The 19,629-nt window shown below is 41.1% G+C and overlaps 1 protein-coding gene across 3 annotated transcripts; it reads left to right on the top strand.

Moving 5' to 3' along the window:
• The first annotated feature begins 217 nt into the window (after positions 1-217).
• LOC110506482 (basic helix-loop-helix ARNT-like protein 1) lies at positions 218-18,615 on the top strand. 3 transcript variants are annotated; one of them, XM_090222268.1, is made up of 20 exons: positions 235-338; positions 2,783-2,919; positions 5,110-5,193; positions 9,080-9,148; positions 9,334-9,478; positions 9,845-9,865; positions 10,977-11,039; positions 11,205-11,362; positions 11,514-11,593; positions 11,703-11,795; positions 12,202-12,319; positions 12,767-12,916; positions 13,099-13,345; positions 16,012-16,118; positions 16,385-16,535; positions 16,931-17,013; positions 17,184-17,292; positions 17,476-17,569; positions 17,774-17,867; positions 17,969-18,615. In XM_090222268.1, the coding sequence occupies exons 4-20, from the start codon at positions 9,136-9,138 to the stop codon at positions 18,124-18,126; spliced, it is 1,884 nt and encodes a 627-aa protein (XP_090078394.1). In that variant the 5' UTR covers positions 235-338; positions 2,783-2,919; positions 5,110-5,193; positions 9,080-9,135; the 3' UTR covers positions 18,127-18,615. The 3 variants fall into 3 exon arrangements, with proteins under 3 accessions (XP_021441799.2, XP_090078394.1, XP_090078395.1); XM_021586124.3 differs by lacking the exon at positions 2,783-2,919 and having other exon boundaries at positions 218-338; XM_090222269.1 differs by lacking the exons at positions 2,783-2,919; positions 16,012-16,118; positions 16,385-16,535; ... (3 more) ...; positions 17,774-17,867; positions 17,969-18,615 and adding an exon at positions 14,315-14,379.
• Positions 18,616-19,629: the final 1,014 nt, after the last annotated feature.

Genomic DNA, 19,629 nt, shown 5'->3' with positions numbered 1-19,629 from the left:
GCCCACATGTGTTGTGATACAATATATATTCCTGTTGACTGTATTCTATTTTGCCATTGGCCGTATCGTTGCGTTATTCTGTAGCTTCCTTTGACGCTTCATGTCATTTCATTGGATATAGCCCATATTGTCTTCCCATTGCTCATTGGTCCACAAATGGCAACGAGTTATTCCATTTGCTAGAAGCTCAATACCTTGATCTCGAAAGCACCCAATTGGTTCATAAACTGGGTTAGTGGTGCAACGTTCATCACAGGAGGAGGAAAGTAGGTCAGTGTATTCCTACTGCCTACCACTGTTCCTATCCGCATCAGTGCACATGTGCTGCCTTTCCACACGTAAGTCACATACTATGTTATATCTTATGTAAAATACCTATAACATGTTTCATTTATTCAACATTTGGTATACTGTGTGCATTTCTTTACTCGTATTATGGTTTCAATTGGCTATCTAATGCCATTCCCGAGGATGTGCAGTCATCGTTTTACAATGTAACTTTTAAAGGCACACAGTGTAATTTAATGTCGTGAAAAAAAACGCGATTTGTAGGTGTCTAACCTAATTTAAACATCTGGAATGTCCGTATGTAATTTTATTTTATTTGGAGGCTATTTTCTTCTATTTGTACATTGCGTGATTTGTCTGAACTTCCCTACCACGGCTCAGATTAAACGAGGTCATAGCTCTGTTGCATAAATCGACTAGTGACGGGTAGTTGATTACCTGTTACAATCATTTACCTTTTATAGTCCTATATAGTCATCCTTTAATTAACAGCAACAATGTTTCTCTTCTATATGAGCAATGCAAGGCAGGTGCTGGGCTGATATTGATACAATGTAATGAAAACATACTGCACTGGATTCTGTTCGGTTTCAGATTATATCAAATCAATGTGACAGTCACTAACAGATTTCTTTCCATTTGTAAACGATTTGCAGTGCATTAGGACTGTATGTTTCATTATTTAATGACCGTTGTCATTAGGCCTTATATGCTCCACACATCCTAGTGCAGAATAGTCTAATAATAGCCATCTATTTCTACCAAGCATAACAAATACAATTTTGTTAAATTTAAATCTGTTCATAAAAGTACACCATCAATTGCAAAATTTTGGGGAAAAAAAGAAATAAAAAGTAAACAATCTATCTATTTATGTGAAAGTTATATGTTGGACAAGCTATTTATAAAAATAGTCTCAACATGCTGTCTATTCCTGACTAACAAATGGCTACAGCACCCCATGTCCAGGGAATGCACAATGCAAAGCTCACATTTAAAAGGACATTACTCTGCTATTCTTAAAATCTGAAACAGCTATTCCTGAAAAAGTCAACAAGTGTATCAGTAATGTGACAGGAATAACATAGATGATGGTTTTAATTTGACATAATATGCCATGAAGGTAAATAGAGGTCAGTAGGGTCAGAGGAAATTCAATTGTGATTGCGCTGTCTTTACTAACTCATTGATGGACAGTAGTAGGCTATAAGACAGGTCTTGTTATTGTTTTATGAAATATTTACCTATCCGAACTGCACATTAACACGGGAAAGTGGATTTTATTGGCTACTTAATCAAATGTTGGTAATCATTCTTTACTTTAGCGAGTTGCGTAATGTCACATTACAGTATGTGTGGCGCTCGGTTGCTTCCACTGGAGCTGTGCAACTCGCAGTAGCTTTTATGTTGGGTACCCATTATTACACACTTCTTGATTTTCCACTTCTATTCGGAAGTCTCTCAGTCTTTCTTCATGTTGCTCTCATCCCAATAGCCAACTTTAGGTTTCAACGGAGGGATTCAACAGTAAGCAAGGCATCGAATTTGAACACACTCCTACAGTGTACTGTATATGACCATAACCTGACCATATTCACCTGCCCTGCCAGGACGATGCTCCACTGAGCGTTCGATAAGCCTACAGTAGCTCTCAAAGAACATGCAACATGAACAAGAACAAGAAATTCAAGCTGCTTTTTGCAAATCAGGAATATTGTAAAACATGCTTGAAGCCAACAGCAAATTTGCAGAAAGAGCAGGATATGCCGAAGGAGAAATCTGACCTTGAAATTCTGTACATGTACAGTTGAAGTCGGAAGTTTACATACACCTTAGCCAAATACATTTAAATTCAGTTTTTCACAATTCCTGACATTTAATCCTAGTAAAAATTCCCTGTCTTAGGTCAGTTAGGACCACCACTTCATTTTAAGAATGTGAAATGTCAGAATAATAGTAGAGAGAATGATTTATTTGAGCTTTTATGTCTTTCATCACATTCCCAGTGGGTCAGACGTTTACATATGCTCAATTAGTATTTGGTAGCATTGCCTTTAAATTGTTTAACTTGGGTCAAACATTTTGGGTAGCCTTCCACAAGCTTCCCACAATAAGTTGGGTGAATTTTGGCCCATTCCTCCTGACAGAGCTCGTGTAATTGAGTCAGGTTTGTAGGCCTCCTTGCTTGCACACGCTTTTTCAGTTCTGCCCACAAATTTTCTATAAGATTTTGGTGTTCTTCGGCTTGCAAGCCTTCCCCTTTTTCCTCCAAACATAACGATGGTTATTATGGCCAAACAGTTTTATTTTTGTTTCATCAGACCAGAGGACATTTCTCCAAAAAGTACAATCTTTGTCCCAATGTGCAGTTGCAAACCGGAGTCTGGCTTTTTTGTGGCTGTTTTGGAGCAGTGGCTTCTTCCTTGCTGAGCGGCCTTTCAGGTTATGTCGATATAGGACTTACTTCTATACTTGCATACTATTGTTTGTACAGATGAACGTGGTACCTTCAGGTGTTTGGAAATTGCTCCCAAGGATGAACCAGAGGAGGTCTGGAATTTTTTTCTGAGGTCGTGGCTGATTTCTTTTGATTTTCCCATGATGTCAAGCAAAGAGGCACTGAGTTTGAAGGTAGGCCTTGAAATACATCCACAGGTACACCTCCAATTGACTCAAATGATGTCAATTAGCCTATCAGAAGCTTCTAAAGCCATGACATCATTTTCTGGAATTTTCCAAGCTGTTTAAAGGCACAGTCAACTTAGTGTATGTAAACTTCTGACACACTGGAATTGCGATACAGTGAATTTTAAGTGAAATAATCTGTCTGTAAACAATTGTTGGAAAAATTACTTGTGTCATGCACAAAGTAGATGTCCTAACCGACTTGCCAAAACTGTAGTTTGTTAACAAGAAATTTGTGGAGTGGTGAAAAACTAGTTTTAATGACTCCAACCTAAGTGTATGTAAACTTCCAACTTCAACTGTAGGTATGGTTAAAGTGACTATGCATATATGATAAACAGAGAGTGGCAGTAGCGTAAAAGAGGGGTTGCCGATAGTCCGGGTAGCCAATGTGCGGGGAACCGGTTGGTCGGGCTAGTTGAGATTGTATGTACATGAATGTGTAATTAAAGTGACTATACATACCTGTATATATTAAAAAGAGATTGTAGCAGCAGCGTGAAAGAGGGGTTGGGGGGGATTCACAATGCAAATAGTCCGGGTAGCCATTTGATTACCTGTTCAGGAGTCTTATGGTTTGGGGGTAAAAACTGTTGAGAAGCCTTTTTGTTCTAGACTTGGCACTCCGGTACCACTTGCCATGTGGTAGTAGAGAGAACAGTCTATGACTGGGGTGGCTGGGGTCTTTGACAATTTTTAGGGCCTTCCTCTGACTCACCCTGGAGTAGAGGTCCTGGATGCCAGGTAGCTTTGCCCCAGTGATATACTGGACAGTACGCACTACCCCCTGTAGTGCCTTGCAGTCGGAGGCCGAGCAGTTGTCGTACCAAGCAGTGATGCAACCAGTCAGGATGCTCTTGATGTTGCAGCTGTAGAACCTTTTGAGGATCTGAGGACCCATGCCAAATCTTTTTAGTTTCCCGAGGGGGAACAGGCTTTGTCGTGCCCTCTTCACAACTGTCTTGGTGTAAGACGAGCGTCAGAGCCGGTGTAGTCCAATTCAATCTTATCTTCTGGTTGGGGAATGTACATACAGTCAATGTGGGGACAACGTCCTCGATGCACTTATTGATGAAGCCAGTGACTGATGTGGTGTACTCCTCAATGCCATCGGAAGAATCCCGGAACATGTTCCAGTCTGTGATAGCAGACTGGAACATGATCCCTGCTGATGATCCCTGCTTTAGGTGTTAGAGGAAGATTCATGTCACTTAACCCACCTAAGCCAATCATTTGAAGCAATAGGTTTTCTCAACCAATAATAGAGTAACAATACAGTAATAATAATTGACAAAGTCAAAGGATAACAAGCGCAGTAGGCTAGGTAGAGCTATAGCTGCCACCTAAGCCTAGAGCTGCCCGGTCAGAAATGTAGTTTTTTGTTAGACTATTGTGAATGGTTGTCCAGCTGTCTGCTTTGCCCTTTCCCTGAGGCACACACAATGCTCGTTAATCTCGGTTGCTGATTTTTTAGACCCAAAATGGTCTCATTCCCCTTGAGTTGTGCATGTGTTTTGTCCATTCTGCTGACATGCTTGATATTTTCCTCTGGAGTTGTTTATGAGAGTAGCTGAGTGCAACTATAGGTGTAAACATCCCAAATCAAAAGAAGGCATTGCTGTTATCCTTGTACTCCAATGATGATATGAGCAGGAAGGTTAAAAGTCGAAACAGAACGTTGTTCTGTTTATGGTGCGGACAAGTGTGCATGTGTCTCACTGACCTATAAATAAGGGTGGAGCCATAAGAGCACATGCTAAAAGGATGGAGAAGTGGTCTCTTTTGTATACATCTCCCCATAGAGCCATGATAGTCTGGGAAACATAAACATATATAGGCCTAGCTGTTCTGTTCCTAATTACAGGAATCACATCAGGGACTGGGCTGTCTGTTGTCCATAGTATACTGTGTGGCATTCAAAATGTAGTACTTTCTGTAGCCATCTCCTCTACTCACACTATCTCCAGATCACCTCCCATCTGTCGCCCATCGGAGCTTTCTAAACAAGCCACTTAATCAGAGCACCACTCGCTCTTACATCATAGGCCTAGGTGAGTCGCCACTCCCGGCTGGCCAGTGTGTTTTACACTGTGACCTGACCTATTGTCCTACCTGATCCCTCTCTTTCCTCTCCAGGTACTGTGCCTGTCGATGGATCTGTGAGAAAAAGCCCAGCTCTGACATAAGGAGGCCAGTCCACTTCCTGCACCACTCATTCAGGTATGTGGACGCACATGGTTCTGTGTGATTTCATAAGAATTGACAGCTGCCCTGAAATGAGTTTGCGACCTTCATTTGAAGTGAATCACCAATGACATTTGTGACGCACGGCTTCATGCTGTTTCACTTCAAACTGGCCACATGAGCAGTTGGCGGGGAGAACAGTTAGGGATGAAGTAAGTTATGAGCGCAGTCAGTCAGTCATACATAAGCACAGTCATGTGTGAGGGTGGTTTTCTCACAGCTATCTGTGTTTCATCAATATTGTTTTCTTGCATTTTATTAACTTGAACTGGAGTCTTATTTCTGCTTTACAAAAACAACATGTCTTCTAACCATCTATTCCACCAAAGCTTTAACGTCTCCTGTCTATCTTTCTAGACTGGCTCTTAGAACGCTCTGTTCTGAGTAAAGGAGCCTACTGAGAAACGGACAGCTTGACTTACATAGCACACACAGGCCATGTCATTACAGGAGCCAAGCCTGAGCATTCCAGGACGGCACACAACAGAAGGGAATTACAGACAGCCTTACAGCGCTAGGATAATGCTGCTGAGTGCACAGGACACTCTGTTTCATCTGAACGTGACAGAACGATGGGATCACGTCAGGGGAGTGGCTTAAATAGGAACACAACAGTGACATAGCATTAAGAACATTATGAAAGATAGAAGTTCTTGCACGGCAGACAGTATCATAGTGCTGTGTAAGCTAACCATGCGTATCCAGCTGAGCTGACACATTGTAGATTCACCCTGACCCTGTTACACGTAGTTCTGCCTCTTCCATACTTCACCTTATCTGATCATGGTTTTTGTTTCCGCACAGCTTAAATATAAATGTTTTTGTCACTTAGATACCACAGAGGTCATGTGCATTAAAACATTAGAAATGGTCAGAATCCAACTTTAGTGATCTTCTAGCGTTGTAAAATTGATGGGGTTGAGTGTTACTGAATATGTGAATGCCATGGAGATGTTAAAATGATACTAAAGTATTTTCATTAGACTGATGAGCAGTGGAGTGGTGGTGTGAGGAGAGTTGAGACCTGCATGCTATCAGTGGGTTATGTGTAGCAGAAAAGGTTCCCTAATTGGCAAGCATTCAAGAAGTTCCTGCACCACTGTATCCGGGCAACCAGAGATTTGTCACAACTAGCTAAGCTGACCTTAAAATAGGGTTTCCTTTTTCTCCTTTTTTTTGTCAGTAAGAGCGAGAGCTTTTGTGTTTGAGTATACACTCAGCATACCAAACATTATGAACACCTTCCTAATATTGAGTTGCACCCCCATGCCCCCAGAACAGCCTCCGTTTGTACTCGACAAGGTTTCGAAAGCGTTCCACTGGGATGCTGGCCTGTGTTGACTCCAATGCTTTCCACAGTTGGTGGTGGATCGTTCTTGATACCCACAGGAAACTATTGAACATGAAAACCCAGCAGTGTTGCAGTTCTTGGCACAAACCGGTGCGCCTGGCACCTACTACCATATCCCATTCAAAGGCACTTACATTTTTTGTCTTGCCCATTCACCCTCTGAATGGCACACATACACAATCCATGTCTCAATTGTCTCTAGGCTTAAAAATCCTTCTTTAACCTGTCTACTCCCCATCTACACTGATTTAAAGTGGAATTAACAAGTGACAATCAATCATAGCTTTCACCTGGATTCACCTGGTAAGTTAATATCATGGAAAGAGCAGGTGTTTGTAGGTGTAGGTGTAGCGTAGGTGTTTTAGCCTTCCTTAGGCTTATGTGACAAAATTAACGTTTACAAAAAGGCTTATTCTCAGGAGTACTGTTTTATGCAGCTTACAAAAAAAACATGTAAAAAAACATAGATGATGATTGGTAAAGAAAGTTCTCTTTGTCCCGTGGATTACATGGTCAGCTCGGATGTCTGTTATATGTCTGTGACATATACTGTACCAGAGTGAAGGGTCAGGTTGTAGTGTAGTTGTCTATGGTGACGGTGACAATAACAAAGTTCCTGGCTGCAGGCAAGAAATAATGGGGTGTAATTATGGTTTGGTTCGATGTAATCACACTCTGAAACTGTCACATCATACGGATAGGGAAAAAGAGCTGGGGAAAAGTAGGTCAGTGGAGAATCTAATTACAATGAAAAGACTTTCAGGCACAGTGGAGCAGAGCATTAGTTCTGGTCTGATTACAGGAGCAGGACAAGCCACAGTGACCTGAGGTGGCTGGGCTTTTTAAGGTATTTTTGTGCAACCTGGTCTCAGAGCATTTCGTATTATTCTGTATGTAAATCCGAGACACTCCATTTAGTATGATATGTTAAGTTTCGTGTGGTATGTATTCATTTGTGGATGTCCATCACCCATTCGTATGATATGTTACAAATTACAATTTGGATTTTATGTTACAAATTTGTGAAACGTGCAATATGTTACGATTTTTCAAAACAAACAATATGTTATGAAATTGCAAAATGCATGATATGTTACAAATTCTAGCAAGGTGGCTAACTTTAGCTAGGCTAGGGGTTAGGGTTAAGGTTAGGAGTTGGGCTAGGGTTAGGGGAAGGGTTAGCTAACATACTAAGTAGTTGCAAAGTAGCTAAAAAGTAGTAAGTAGTTGAAAATTAGCTAATTAGCTAAAATGTTAAAGTTGTTAGATGTGGGTTGCTAGATGTTCACTTTATATTTTCGTTTTTGCCTTAAGTAACCATCTGTCTTATGTATCCATACCAAACGTAACATATCATACTAATTTGAGTGTCCCAGATTTACATTTACTGTAAATCTGAAAGTGCTAGCAGCATTGTTAATAGGTTATTTACAAAGCCTAGGAAACATGCAATTTGTGAGGGTAGGGCTTGGTAATGTGACCAAAATATCATATCACAGTATTTTCCAATTTTTTTACAGTATGGCGGTATTTGATAATATTTTATTTTTCTGAATAATAAAGGTTGAAAATAGATTTTATAAGTAGTGGATGACCCTAGGATGGCAAAAAAAGTCATTTTAAGTGGTTTAAATGGTCTTTCTCTCTTCTGACTGTTTTATACTCAAACAAACTAGGACAAAACTGACAGTGTAGTTTATGTAGCACTGTATCCAAATGTAAAAATCCATACCGGTATACCTTAAAATATGATATATCGCCCAGCCCTATGTGAGGTTAAGGTCATCTATCGAAGCAAATTGACCAGGATTACAATGTTACAAGGACGTTGTGCAGGAAACTACAAGGAGCACCAAGTGATGGGTTAGCAGAGGAGACTCATTTAATCTATCTAAGTGAGGTTAGGAAAAGGCCATATTACTGATTGGATTATATAAACAGTGATCAATGTAGGTATGGGTTTCTTCATGAAATGTGACTCCCCTTCCTCTGTAACATTGGCATTGTTTTATCTGAATTTGCCTTTACATTAAAGACTAATCTCACTAAATGATGTCTCTGACAGACACCTAGGTTTATGTAGCATATGCTGCATTATGTTATGGACTCTATTCGCAAGCATTCGTTTTTAGTAATCCAAGGTTTTCATTGACGACAAAATCAATTCTACGCACATCAATCTTCTGGTTCATTGTTGCTGGAGGTAAAGTGAATGATGCCTCTCAAAGATACTCTTGATTGTTGCCTAAGGGAGAGAGAGAGGCTTGAGCCTCTGCTTTGGCTTTCACCTTATGTAAGACCTTATCATTTCTATCTCAAACCGTAGAGATATGAATCGGTCCTCTTACATCACCTTTACTGAACGGGCCATCTACGGTATACGTCAGCACAAAGTCCAGGTTATACGGCAGCTGCTCAGGTTCAGAGGGCTTTGTTATATGATGCTGCTGTGGTTTCCTCATGCCTTGTATATAAAGAGGACGTCTGACTCTTCACTGACTTGCCTTTCAGATCTGGGTCACTGCTGGAAAGAAACTGAGTGATATGTTTTGAGGAGAGCCGGCCTTATGAATATTTGTGGTGAGTGTCACACCCGCTTTAAAACAACCACCATTTATTTCACTTTTTGATCAATTGTCTTTGTCTAGGAATTTAGATTTTTATATCTATAGCGTTCTTTCATAGTCGCATTCACGTCAACTGACCTTTTTTTGTGTGTTATGGAGCATAATAAGTGTTGAAATCAGTGTGTTTTCACTCTAAAGGTGATCTAATGGCAGACCAAAGAATGGACATTTCCTCCACGATGAACGAGTTCTTGTCTCCCGGCTCCACTGATCTAATCAGCTCGATCGGCACACCCGGCATGGACTACACACGCAAGAGAAAAAGCAGCACCACAGACTACCAGTAAGCCTGACTTCAAAACTGCTTATAGACTTTGTCCTACTTGCCACCTGAAGATAGTACATGTGCCAATCATCTTTATTATATTAATGTCATGCTAGGTCTGGTTTAGTGAGATCACATTGTTTGTCATTCATGCCATTTTCTGACAGATGTGTATGTTTGCATGGCAGCTTTTTGATAAACTATATGGAAATATTTTCTTACTGTGTGTCAAAGGTTTCCACTTAAAGTTGACAAGATAACTACCTACCTAGATATGAACACCCAATTAGGAACAAATGGTAGCATAACCTTGATTTAGATCAGATCAGAATAATCTGTATACTTCATTTGAATTGTAATATACGAACTTCCTTGCTTTCACAGAATTGATGACTTTTCTTTTGAGTAAGTATCAAATCAAATTATGAATGTTGAAGTATATTTGTAGTAAAGGAGCCGATCCCGTGTCAGATTTGTTGGCCCTCTGTGATCCTTGTTTGGTCGGGATTGGCCTCTTCTTTGATCAAACTCTACAAACTGTTCTAGCATTTACCCCTAGAAATAGAGGTTAGACACTAATGTATTCCTCATCCCTAATTTAGGTCAATCAAAATGAATGCGCTATGGTGATCAGTACCCTGAGAGTGACTGGTCAGTTACTATGTACACTATGGATCGCTGTGAATATGGGAGAGCCATTCATGCTGTAGTGTAGATTGGAATAGCTAGAATTAGGATACACATCAAAGCACGAAGGGGTGCTGCAGTAACAATCTTGAAGCACCAAGACTGTATTACAGTTGTCTTCTAAAAATGTATTTGCTGGTATTTAGTTTGATCAGGCCTTCATTTATTCGAGATATTAATTTGATTTGATGTGTGATGTATAATGGATGATGGATGATACATTATATTATTGTCTGTAGCTCATTCACTAAAGGCACAGATTTGGTTTTACCTGCCTTAGTGAGACTTAAGTCAACAACTCTGTGTGGGTCACTTTGGGTCACTTTTGTAGAGCCAGTCATATTTGAAATAATCTTCATTTGAGGCTGTTGAATGCTATTATAGTATGGAGTCGGCGAGTCTTGAAGTGGCACGGGATATGTAATGGGTCATGGCTTAATTTCTCTTTTGTGGTTTGTGAAAGGACAGTAGGGCTGAGTGGGATGACAGAGTAGGAGTTCAGCTGTGAACAATATCAGAGGCACAAGAAAGGTCTCAAAGAACCAGGTTCCTAATTCTGTAGGGACATTTCTAATAACTATTAATTTTGCTTCTACCAAAGATGGTAAGAAAATATTTGAATGGCTTGCATTAATAATGTTGATGTTCCATGTGAACCAAAGGCTCTCCATGTTTTTTTTACTATAAACATTTCAAACGACTTCTCACTTTAGTGTTTTGCTTTATTCATACTTACATTGCATACTGTAACATCATTATTTAATATTTGCTGTAAAAATTATTGTTTTACTATATTTCTTTGTACTAATGTTATTGCTTCTCCTCAAAGGGATAGCATGGACACAGACAATGATAGACTTGGTGATCATCAAGGCCGGATAAAAAATGCCAGGTAACCAAATGTTTCTATCTTCCATAGGATGACATAAAAATCTATGGAATAAAAATATTTGTATTTATATTAGAGGTTAGTCATGTTTCTGTAAATACAGGCTGACTATGGATGTGTTGATTTGTTTGTCTGCATTAAATGCTCTTTGTATTGTTTGGATGGCAGGGAGGCCCACAGTCAGATTGAGAAGAGACGCAGGGACAAGATGAACAGCTTCATAGACGAGCTGGCCGCACTAGTGCCTACATGCAATGCTATGTCCCGTAAACTGGACAAACTAACAGTCCTGCGCATGGCTGTCCAGCACATGAAGACCTTAAGAGGTGAGGCGAGAAGGATTTTAATAGGACTGCTGCCAGAACAGTACAATGATGACAACCACCACCATGCAGCTGATCAATAAAGTACATCAGAATAATACAAATTACATATTGATTTAGTTGTCTTACATACAAGCTTTTTTCTGAATCACAGGTGCTGCTAACCCCTACACTGAAGCTATCTACAAACCAGCCTTCCTGTCAGACGACGAACTGAAGCACTTAATACTGAGGGTGTGTGTCCTTACCTCCGTAGACTGTATGGTGTCCTCAGAGTGCGTTTCATTATGAGTATGCATGTGACTCAGTATTTCTCTCTTATCTCCCCCTCTCCTCTCCACAGGCATCTGATGGCTTTCTGTTTGTTGTTGGCTGCGATCGAGGGAAGATACTGTTTGTTTCGGAGACGGTCTACAAAATCCTAAACTTCAGCCAAGTACGTCCTCTCCAATATGTTGCTGTTTTTTTTCATTAAATGGTGGTACTGTAGTCATTTTTACCCTCATGAGCTATCCTGATGACATGCAAATAACATTTATTTATTATTATTAACCTGGTATTACTTTACAGACATTTACATTTCAGTTGTTTAGCAGACACTCTAATCCACTCTAATCCAGTTAGTGCATTCATCTTAAGATAAGTAGCTAAGACAACTACATCTCAGTCAGTACATTTTTCCACAATAAAGTAGCTATCAGCAAAGTCGGTGCTAGTTGGAAAAAGTCAAGTACAAGTGTTAGTTCACGAAAGGCAAGTGTGTTAGTTATTTTCATTTTTTTTATGGGCCTCATTTATGTAACGTGGTCTTATTTTACGGAACTCTCTCCCTCCCTGTGCAGAATGACCTGATTGGCCAGAGCCTATTTGATTACCTGCATCCTAAAGACATTGCCAAAGTCAAGGAGCAGCTGTCCTCATCGGACACGGCGCCGCGGGAGCGCCTCATTGATTCCAAAAGTAATGCATCCTGGCCTCTAGTTACCAGCCTTTCTTATAGTGCCCGGGGGGTGGAGAACAAGGAAAGCAGGGACACAGTGTATCTGATAGAGTAGAAGAGCAGACTGTAATCAGAGTGTCATCAGCCTGCTGTCCCCTACACAGCTAGCAAAGTGACACACCCCTCAATGTATTCCCCTGTACCGTGTGTTCCTCATTATTTAAATGTCAGAAGCTAAATGTAGGGTAGTGCTATTTTTACATTAAGCCATGCTGGGTTCAGGGTAAAAATAAACAGTCAAAGAATTTCTGTAAATTCAGCAAAAAAAATTGTAATAGCAAATGATGTATTGTAGCTTTATTTGCCAGAGTAAGACTTGATACAGTATATATTTATAAAGTATCATGGGTGATACTGTTCCTGTTGTTGCAGCATAAATGAAATGCTATGTTGTGTCTGGTCCTCAGCTGGCCTTCCAGTAAAGACAGACATCACCCCCGGCCCTTCCAGACTTTGCTCTGGAGCCAGGCGATCCTTCTTCTGCAGGATGAAGTGTAATCGGCCCCTCATCAAAATGGAGGACAAGGACTTCCCATCCACCTGCTCCAAGAAGAAAGGTACTTTAGCCTCCTGTCTTTTCCTTACATAACTTGCTCAAGGGTGTTTTTTCATCTCCTGTGATTCATTTTAGTTAACAGTTCATTTGGTTTCGTACCAATAGAATACTTACTCATTGATGTCAGTGATAGCTCCAGAGTAGAACTAGATGAGGATGATGATACATTCCCTGTGTCCACAGCTGACCGTAAGAGCTTCTGCACAATACACAGTACTGGCTACCTGAAGAGCTGGCCGCCTACCAAGATGGGTCTGGATGACGACAATGAACCAGACAACGAGGGCTGCAACCTCAGTTGTCTGGTGGCCATTGGACGGCTGCATCCCCACATTGTCCATCAGCCAATGAACAATGAGATCCGTGTCAAGCCCACTGAGTATGTCTCGCGCCATGCCATCGACGGGAAGTTTGTCTTTGTTGATCAGAGGTGAGAGATGTTTTATGGCACGCAGGCAGACATACAAACATGTATCAAAGGACGTGCCAGTTGGCCCCTAGACAGTGATGTTCTGACACCTGGCTGGACCTCGTGGGCAGTCCAGAGCTGGATTTATTGTGGAGTGACAGCTTATGTGTGAGTGAGGTTTTTGTCAATGTCCAAATATAGCTTCAGCAACCTCCAGATGGAGGTGTAATGCAGGCCCAGAGGGCAGACAGAATTCAGAGTAGATATGTTGACAAAAAATACTCCACTGCCCCCTGACAAAACAATCCCATAACCTCGCCGCGTCACTAATACTGTTGGGTACACTGGGAATTTCTAGATAATGTCATAGCGCTGGGCGATATGGACAAAATATCATATCACAATATAAAAAAAAGGATGGTATTTGATGGTATTTTATGTTTTTGAATAATAAAAGTTTAAACTATTTTTTCGGAGTAATTCATAACCCTAGGGTGGCAACACATAAATTATTAGCGAGTTCAATGGGGCTTTCTCCCTTTATACTATTCAATCCAAACAAAAATGATTTTCAGCATTTCCATCTATTTCTGCTTATCCTGCACTTTTATTAACATTTCCACAAGGTGCCACTCAGCATGATATTGGCAAAAAATATATATCTAGCTAGCCAACATATCCTAGCTAGCCAACATATTCTTTACCATCCCACTGCTACTGTTCTAGATGACTGTTGGGAATATACTAGTAGACAAGGCAGTGGTTTTGGTTGGACAGTTGGAAAGCTTGCTGATGAGAGTAGTTGGAGGGAGTTCGAGGTTGGCCCTTCTGTGTTGATAGGGGATGGTCCTTTATGGTTACTCCCAGATCCTGTTGTTGATCTAACCTTGGTAGAAAAAAATAATGATTGGTCAAAAGTCAGTGATATAGGGAAACTGGTTCACAATTACATTGGTAGAAGTTGTTATGCATTCTTACCACTTTTCACAGATAGATCCAAGGACCCAGATAGTGGGCGCACAGGAGCAGGCGTTTACGTTCCTGAATTTGATGTGCAGGTATGTAGAAGACTAAACTGTCAGCATACTCAGTTGAACTGTTGGCAATAGTAGTTTCCCTCTAGTGGGTGGAGGACGTACAACCTGTCAGAATGATAGTATGCTCAGATTCCCTGTTTGTATTGAATAGTTTATCGTCTGGCAAATATAATGGTAGTGACCTACTATTGGATGTATTATTGCTATTATGGAGAATTGAGAGACTGGTTGTAGTAGTTAGATTCTGCTGGGACCCAGCCCATTCGGGTGTGGAAGGGAATGAAATTGTAGACCAGTTGGCCAAAAGAGCTTCAAAACTAGATATCATTGATATTAATGTTCCATTGGGTAGAGTTGAGGCCAAATGTAAGATCAGAGCCATTTTGATAGATGTGTGGCAGAAGAGATGGGACTCTGAGCCCAAGGGCCCGGCATTTATATGCCCTCCAAAGAAAGGTCGGTGGACCAAGATTCAAAGGTCTAATTAGGAAGGAAGAGGTGGTGTTGGCTTGATTGTGCCTAGGACAATGTGCATTGAACTCAGCATTACATCTGGTTGGCAAGCATGTGAATGGTTTGTGTCTCAAGTGTATGGTCGATGAAATGATGGCGTATGTGTTTTTATATTGTTGTAAATATGTTGAAGGGAGGGAAAGATTGAAGTGTAAGGTTATTGAGGTTGGATGGTTTGGAAGGGATTTTGGGGATGGAGGAGGGTCTTTTAGAAGTTAGTAAGGCTCTTTTTGATTTTCTCAGAAGTACTGAGTTAGGTAGGAGGATTTAGAAATGTAGAGCTAATGTAAACCGTGATTGACCAAACACTCCAGCATAGTAGGTGGCGGCATGCACCTTTAACGTTTGTTTGCGGACCCGCCATTATATCATAGAAGAAGAAGCCAACATATGCATACTTTGCCTATTCCTCTCTGATAAGATTCCATTGCACAACATGCTTTTCTTGGTTTACACCGGCACTGGTACCAGGCAGTGTTAGCTAACTAAATAAGTTTGCTCTGACTCTTAGTACATTTAGCTAGCTAGCCACTAGCCAGGTAACTAGCGATAAGCATTAACGGCTAACAAGTTATTTTAGCAACACCTTACTAAGAAAAGACCAACTAGCAAACAGTAGTTTGCAGACAGTAAGATGCACAAACGAATAGAGAAATTATAGGACGCTTGTGGAAAGTAGCATGTCACCAACATTGTTGCATCCATCTGACCTTGCGGAGTGAACGGAAAGAAAGTGCTCTCTTCTTGAGTGACGGGGCAGGGCTTGGTGTGGTTAGTGGCATGCAGCATGACTCAAGAAGCAAACGGACTAAACCATAAAAACAGGCATTACACCCGCCAGAGTTGCGTATTTCATTTAAAACAAAACAAACATTGAAATACCGTTATAGAAGTTAAAGTAAAAACTGAAACCGGTCCGTGCATCAATACCGGTATATAGTCAAATTTGGTACACTGCCCAGCCCTAGATTGTCATGGCATTGATTATGATCAAGCAAGCAAAGCAGGGGCGAGAATATTATTTTATTTGCATACAATAAAAAAAGATGTGGGCTAGACTTATCTTAAAAATGTCCTAAATACCACTGGCCTGCTTTGATAGTCAGGACTTGTGTTTAATACTGTTCTCTTTTGTAGGGCCACTGCCATTTTGGCTTATCTACCCCAAGAGTTGCTGGGTACATCGTTTTATGAGTACTTTCATCAAGATGACATAGGGCACCTTGCGGAATGTCATAGACAAGGTATGTATCAGATTGAACAAGGACACCAATATAACACCAAAGATCAACATTTTAGACTCTGTGATACATCCATGAATCTCAGGCCATACATGAGTAAGATGATAATGTCTGGTAATTTAGTCATAAAAAATGTATTGTGCTAAGCCTGTCACATAGCGAGTAGACTGCGATATGAATTAATCTAGAACGTGGCAGGCTACCATTTGGCAGTGTGCAGATATCATGCCTTATTGAGCTCACCCCCTGGCTGCCACCTCTGTTCTCAGTGCTCCAGATGAGGGAGAAGATCAATACAAACTGCTACAAGTTCAAAATAAAAGACGGCTCCTTTATCACGCTGAGGAGTCACTGGTTCAGTTTTATGAACCCTTGGACCAAAGAGGTGGAGTACATTGTCTCCACCAACACTGTTGTCTGGTAAGTAGCTACACACATCTGTTTCTGCTAGGACTTTCTTCCATAGCCCCCATTTAACTAGTCAATGCATAATATTACACTGTATTCATTGTATTAGGGTCATATCCTAATAAAGTCGGATAATAAATGTACAATTTTAAACAGCTGATTACAATGCCTACTGTGTCAAAATTGTTTTATCACCACCACTATTGTTTCAACATGAAATCAATGCCCAACTCATATAGCTGTCTGGCTTGCCTCAGAAAACAAAACATGTATTATTGGAACTCTTGCATATTTATTACTGTGTCTTTCTAGAGCTGTTGGGCTAGCGTTAATAAGCTGCCCAAATGAGGTGTGAAGTGATGAGCATGCTCAGTGATGATGCTCACTCTCTCTTCTCTGTCTCACAGCGGCAGCGTGCCTGAAGGATCTGATGGCATCTATCCTCAGCTCGCTGCCTCCCCCCAGAGCATGGATAGTGTACTCACAGACGGTAAGCCTGCCCTCCTGCTGTGCTCTCACACAGCAGTTCACCTGCTTGGATGAAGTGTGACTGTACTTTGATGAGTTGACATACACTTTTTGTGTGCCTGGCATGACTGTGACTAAGTAATGGTTTTGTTTTCCGAAATGTGACTGAGCTTTTGCGTTTGTTGCTTCCAGGAAACGGGAAGCGGGCCCTTCAGACTGTGCCTGGCATCCCCGGTGGCACAAGGGCAGGGGCGGGAAAGATCGGCCGGATAATCGCAGAGGAGGTGATGGAGATCCAGAGGTGAGAGGAACCATGTGGATTGTGTTATGATTGTCTTGTCAAACATAAATTGGCATGTCTGTATGGTCATAACTATACCATGGTCATTGACCCCCAGTGCATAATGGAAATGTCTGTGTGTGACTGCGACTGTATGGGGCTGTGTCCTGCTGTTTTTACCCTGGGTTTTCTTTACTCTTCCAGGATAAGAGGCTCCTCGCCCTCCAGCTGTGGCTCCAGTCCTCACAACTTCACCAGCACTCCACCCCCAGACATGTCGTCCCCAGGGGGAAAGAAGGTAAGAGCTCCCACCTGTCCTTCCCATTCTCATCCACTTCAACCCCTCCCAACTGGGAGGAAGTCTGCTATTCACTCCACTGCTCATCCATGTAAAGTCAGTAATGAGCACATCTGGTGGATGTTTTTAGTGTCTGTTGGTGGCTCATACTTCAGGATGCAATGGTGATTCCTGAATGTCAATTCTGTCTTGATTCTCTCACAGATACAGAACAGTGGAACCCCAGAACATCCCTCAGCAGGGCTGATACCGGGACCAGACTCCGTAGGCTATCCATACTCCAACAACTCCAATCTAAGTATGTATTTTTCCCCGCTCTGAAATCTAATCTCGATTACAGTTAATGAAACTATCCACATAAAATCTTCGATATTTAACCCTTGTCCCTACCCTATTTAGGTGATAACTCTCACATTGGCATTGACATCATGGATGAGCCAGGCTCCAGTAGCCCGAGTAATGACGAGGCAGCCATGGCTGTGATCATGAGCCTTCTGGAGGCAGACGCAGGGTTGGGAGGCCCAGTGGACTTCAGTGACCTGCCCTGGCCACTGTGAGGACTGTCAGGCTAAGGCAAGGCCTCCTAAATGAGCTGAACATGGTGGAGTAAGGGCTGGGTGTTAAAGTATTCACATTGTGTCAGTTTGTGACCAGTACCAGAGAGCCATATCAACAGGGCTAATGTGACTGTATCCTCACAGTAAGGCTGAATGCAGGCGGGCCCTGAAAAGGAAGGAATACTAGGCCTGGGATCAGCCATGATGTACAGTCCACCTCAGTGCGGTTGGGGAAAAGTGAAACTGCCTCATTACTCATGTAGTATTATTGTACCAGTTATCCGGGTTTTTCTATGTCCATTCATCCTCACAGGCATTGAACCCAGCTCTTTTATAATGGCATTCGTTTTTGTGTGTTTTTACACTTCAAAAAACATGTTTAATATTTCTAAAGAAAATTGTATGTTTATTCTAATTCTCTAAATATATATATGAAAGTGTATTGTCAGCAGTGAATTATTTTTTAAATAAAACTTCCTCTATTGCTTATTTCCATTTTCTAAAATACGAAACAGGGCGGTCTGTATTAAGTTACCATCCAGTGGCATAACACTGCTAAATCAACTGTAGGGATTTTACATTGTTGCTACAATGTGGAAATCCAAGGTACTTTGCTACAATATGTTGAATGTGGAAACACAGTGAGTAATCCGTTTGCTTGCCAACAATAGATGAAATGACAAAATCACAGACACACAGGATGTGCTTTACTACTGACCCCTGGGAAATATTGTTGTTCCCTAGCAACAGGCAGACTATCCAAATGACCCATAAAAGGAAAACTTTCCTCCTGATCTGAAATCAGGTCAACTCAAACCACAATTGCAGGCTAGGTATTGCACATGTATTAGGCTACTTTTTGAACTTTCAGTTTGAAAGTGTAGGGGCTCTATTCAAATCTGTATCGCTGAAGCGTTACAGATTGTGCAATAGAAATGTAAAGGAGATTTCTAATTGATGCAGCGTTTACCATGAATACAGTCTCCACTAATGCAGCAACATTGCCTCTAAATTTCAATCATGCTGTAAAGCTGAACTTTCACAATACAGATTGAATAGAGCCCTAGGTTGGGAAGTCAAGTCACAGAAATGATTAACAAATGGTTTAAAAATATCCTATTACACACTCTACGTCAGGGATCATCAACTAGACTCAGCCTCGGGCAGATGTTTTTGTGAGTGGATGGTCGGGGGGCCAGAACATAATTACAAATAATTTGTAGACTGCAAGAATCCCAAACAGATATAATTACTTGACAAGAACATGACCATTTCAAACCTGGCTTAAAATTGTATACGATCACGTGTCTCTCATGTGTGGGAATACTTGGGAACAGATTTCCAAAATTAAAATAACTGGTGTTTCCTGCAAAATGATTTTTGCTCAGAAAATGTGGGGGGGGGGCAAATAAAACCATCAGCTCTACATAAAGGGATAAGGTGAAAGTAAACTCTTTCAACTCAAGTGCTATTAATGGATAATAAGCATAATGATAAGAATAA

Source organism: Oncorhynchus mykiss, chromosome 26 (genome assembly GCF_057628025.1).
Source record: "Oncorhynchus mykiss isolate SJ-2025 chromosome 26, ASM5762802v1, whole genome shotgun sequence".
Taxonomy (NCBI): Eukaryota; Metazoa; Chordata; class Actinopteri; order Salmoniformes; family Salmonidae; genus Oncorhynchus; species Oncorhynchus mykiss.
The sequence above is the reverse complement of the archived record's forward strand: the minus strand, read 5'-3'. Positions and strand labels throughout refer to the sequence as shown.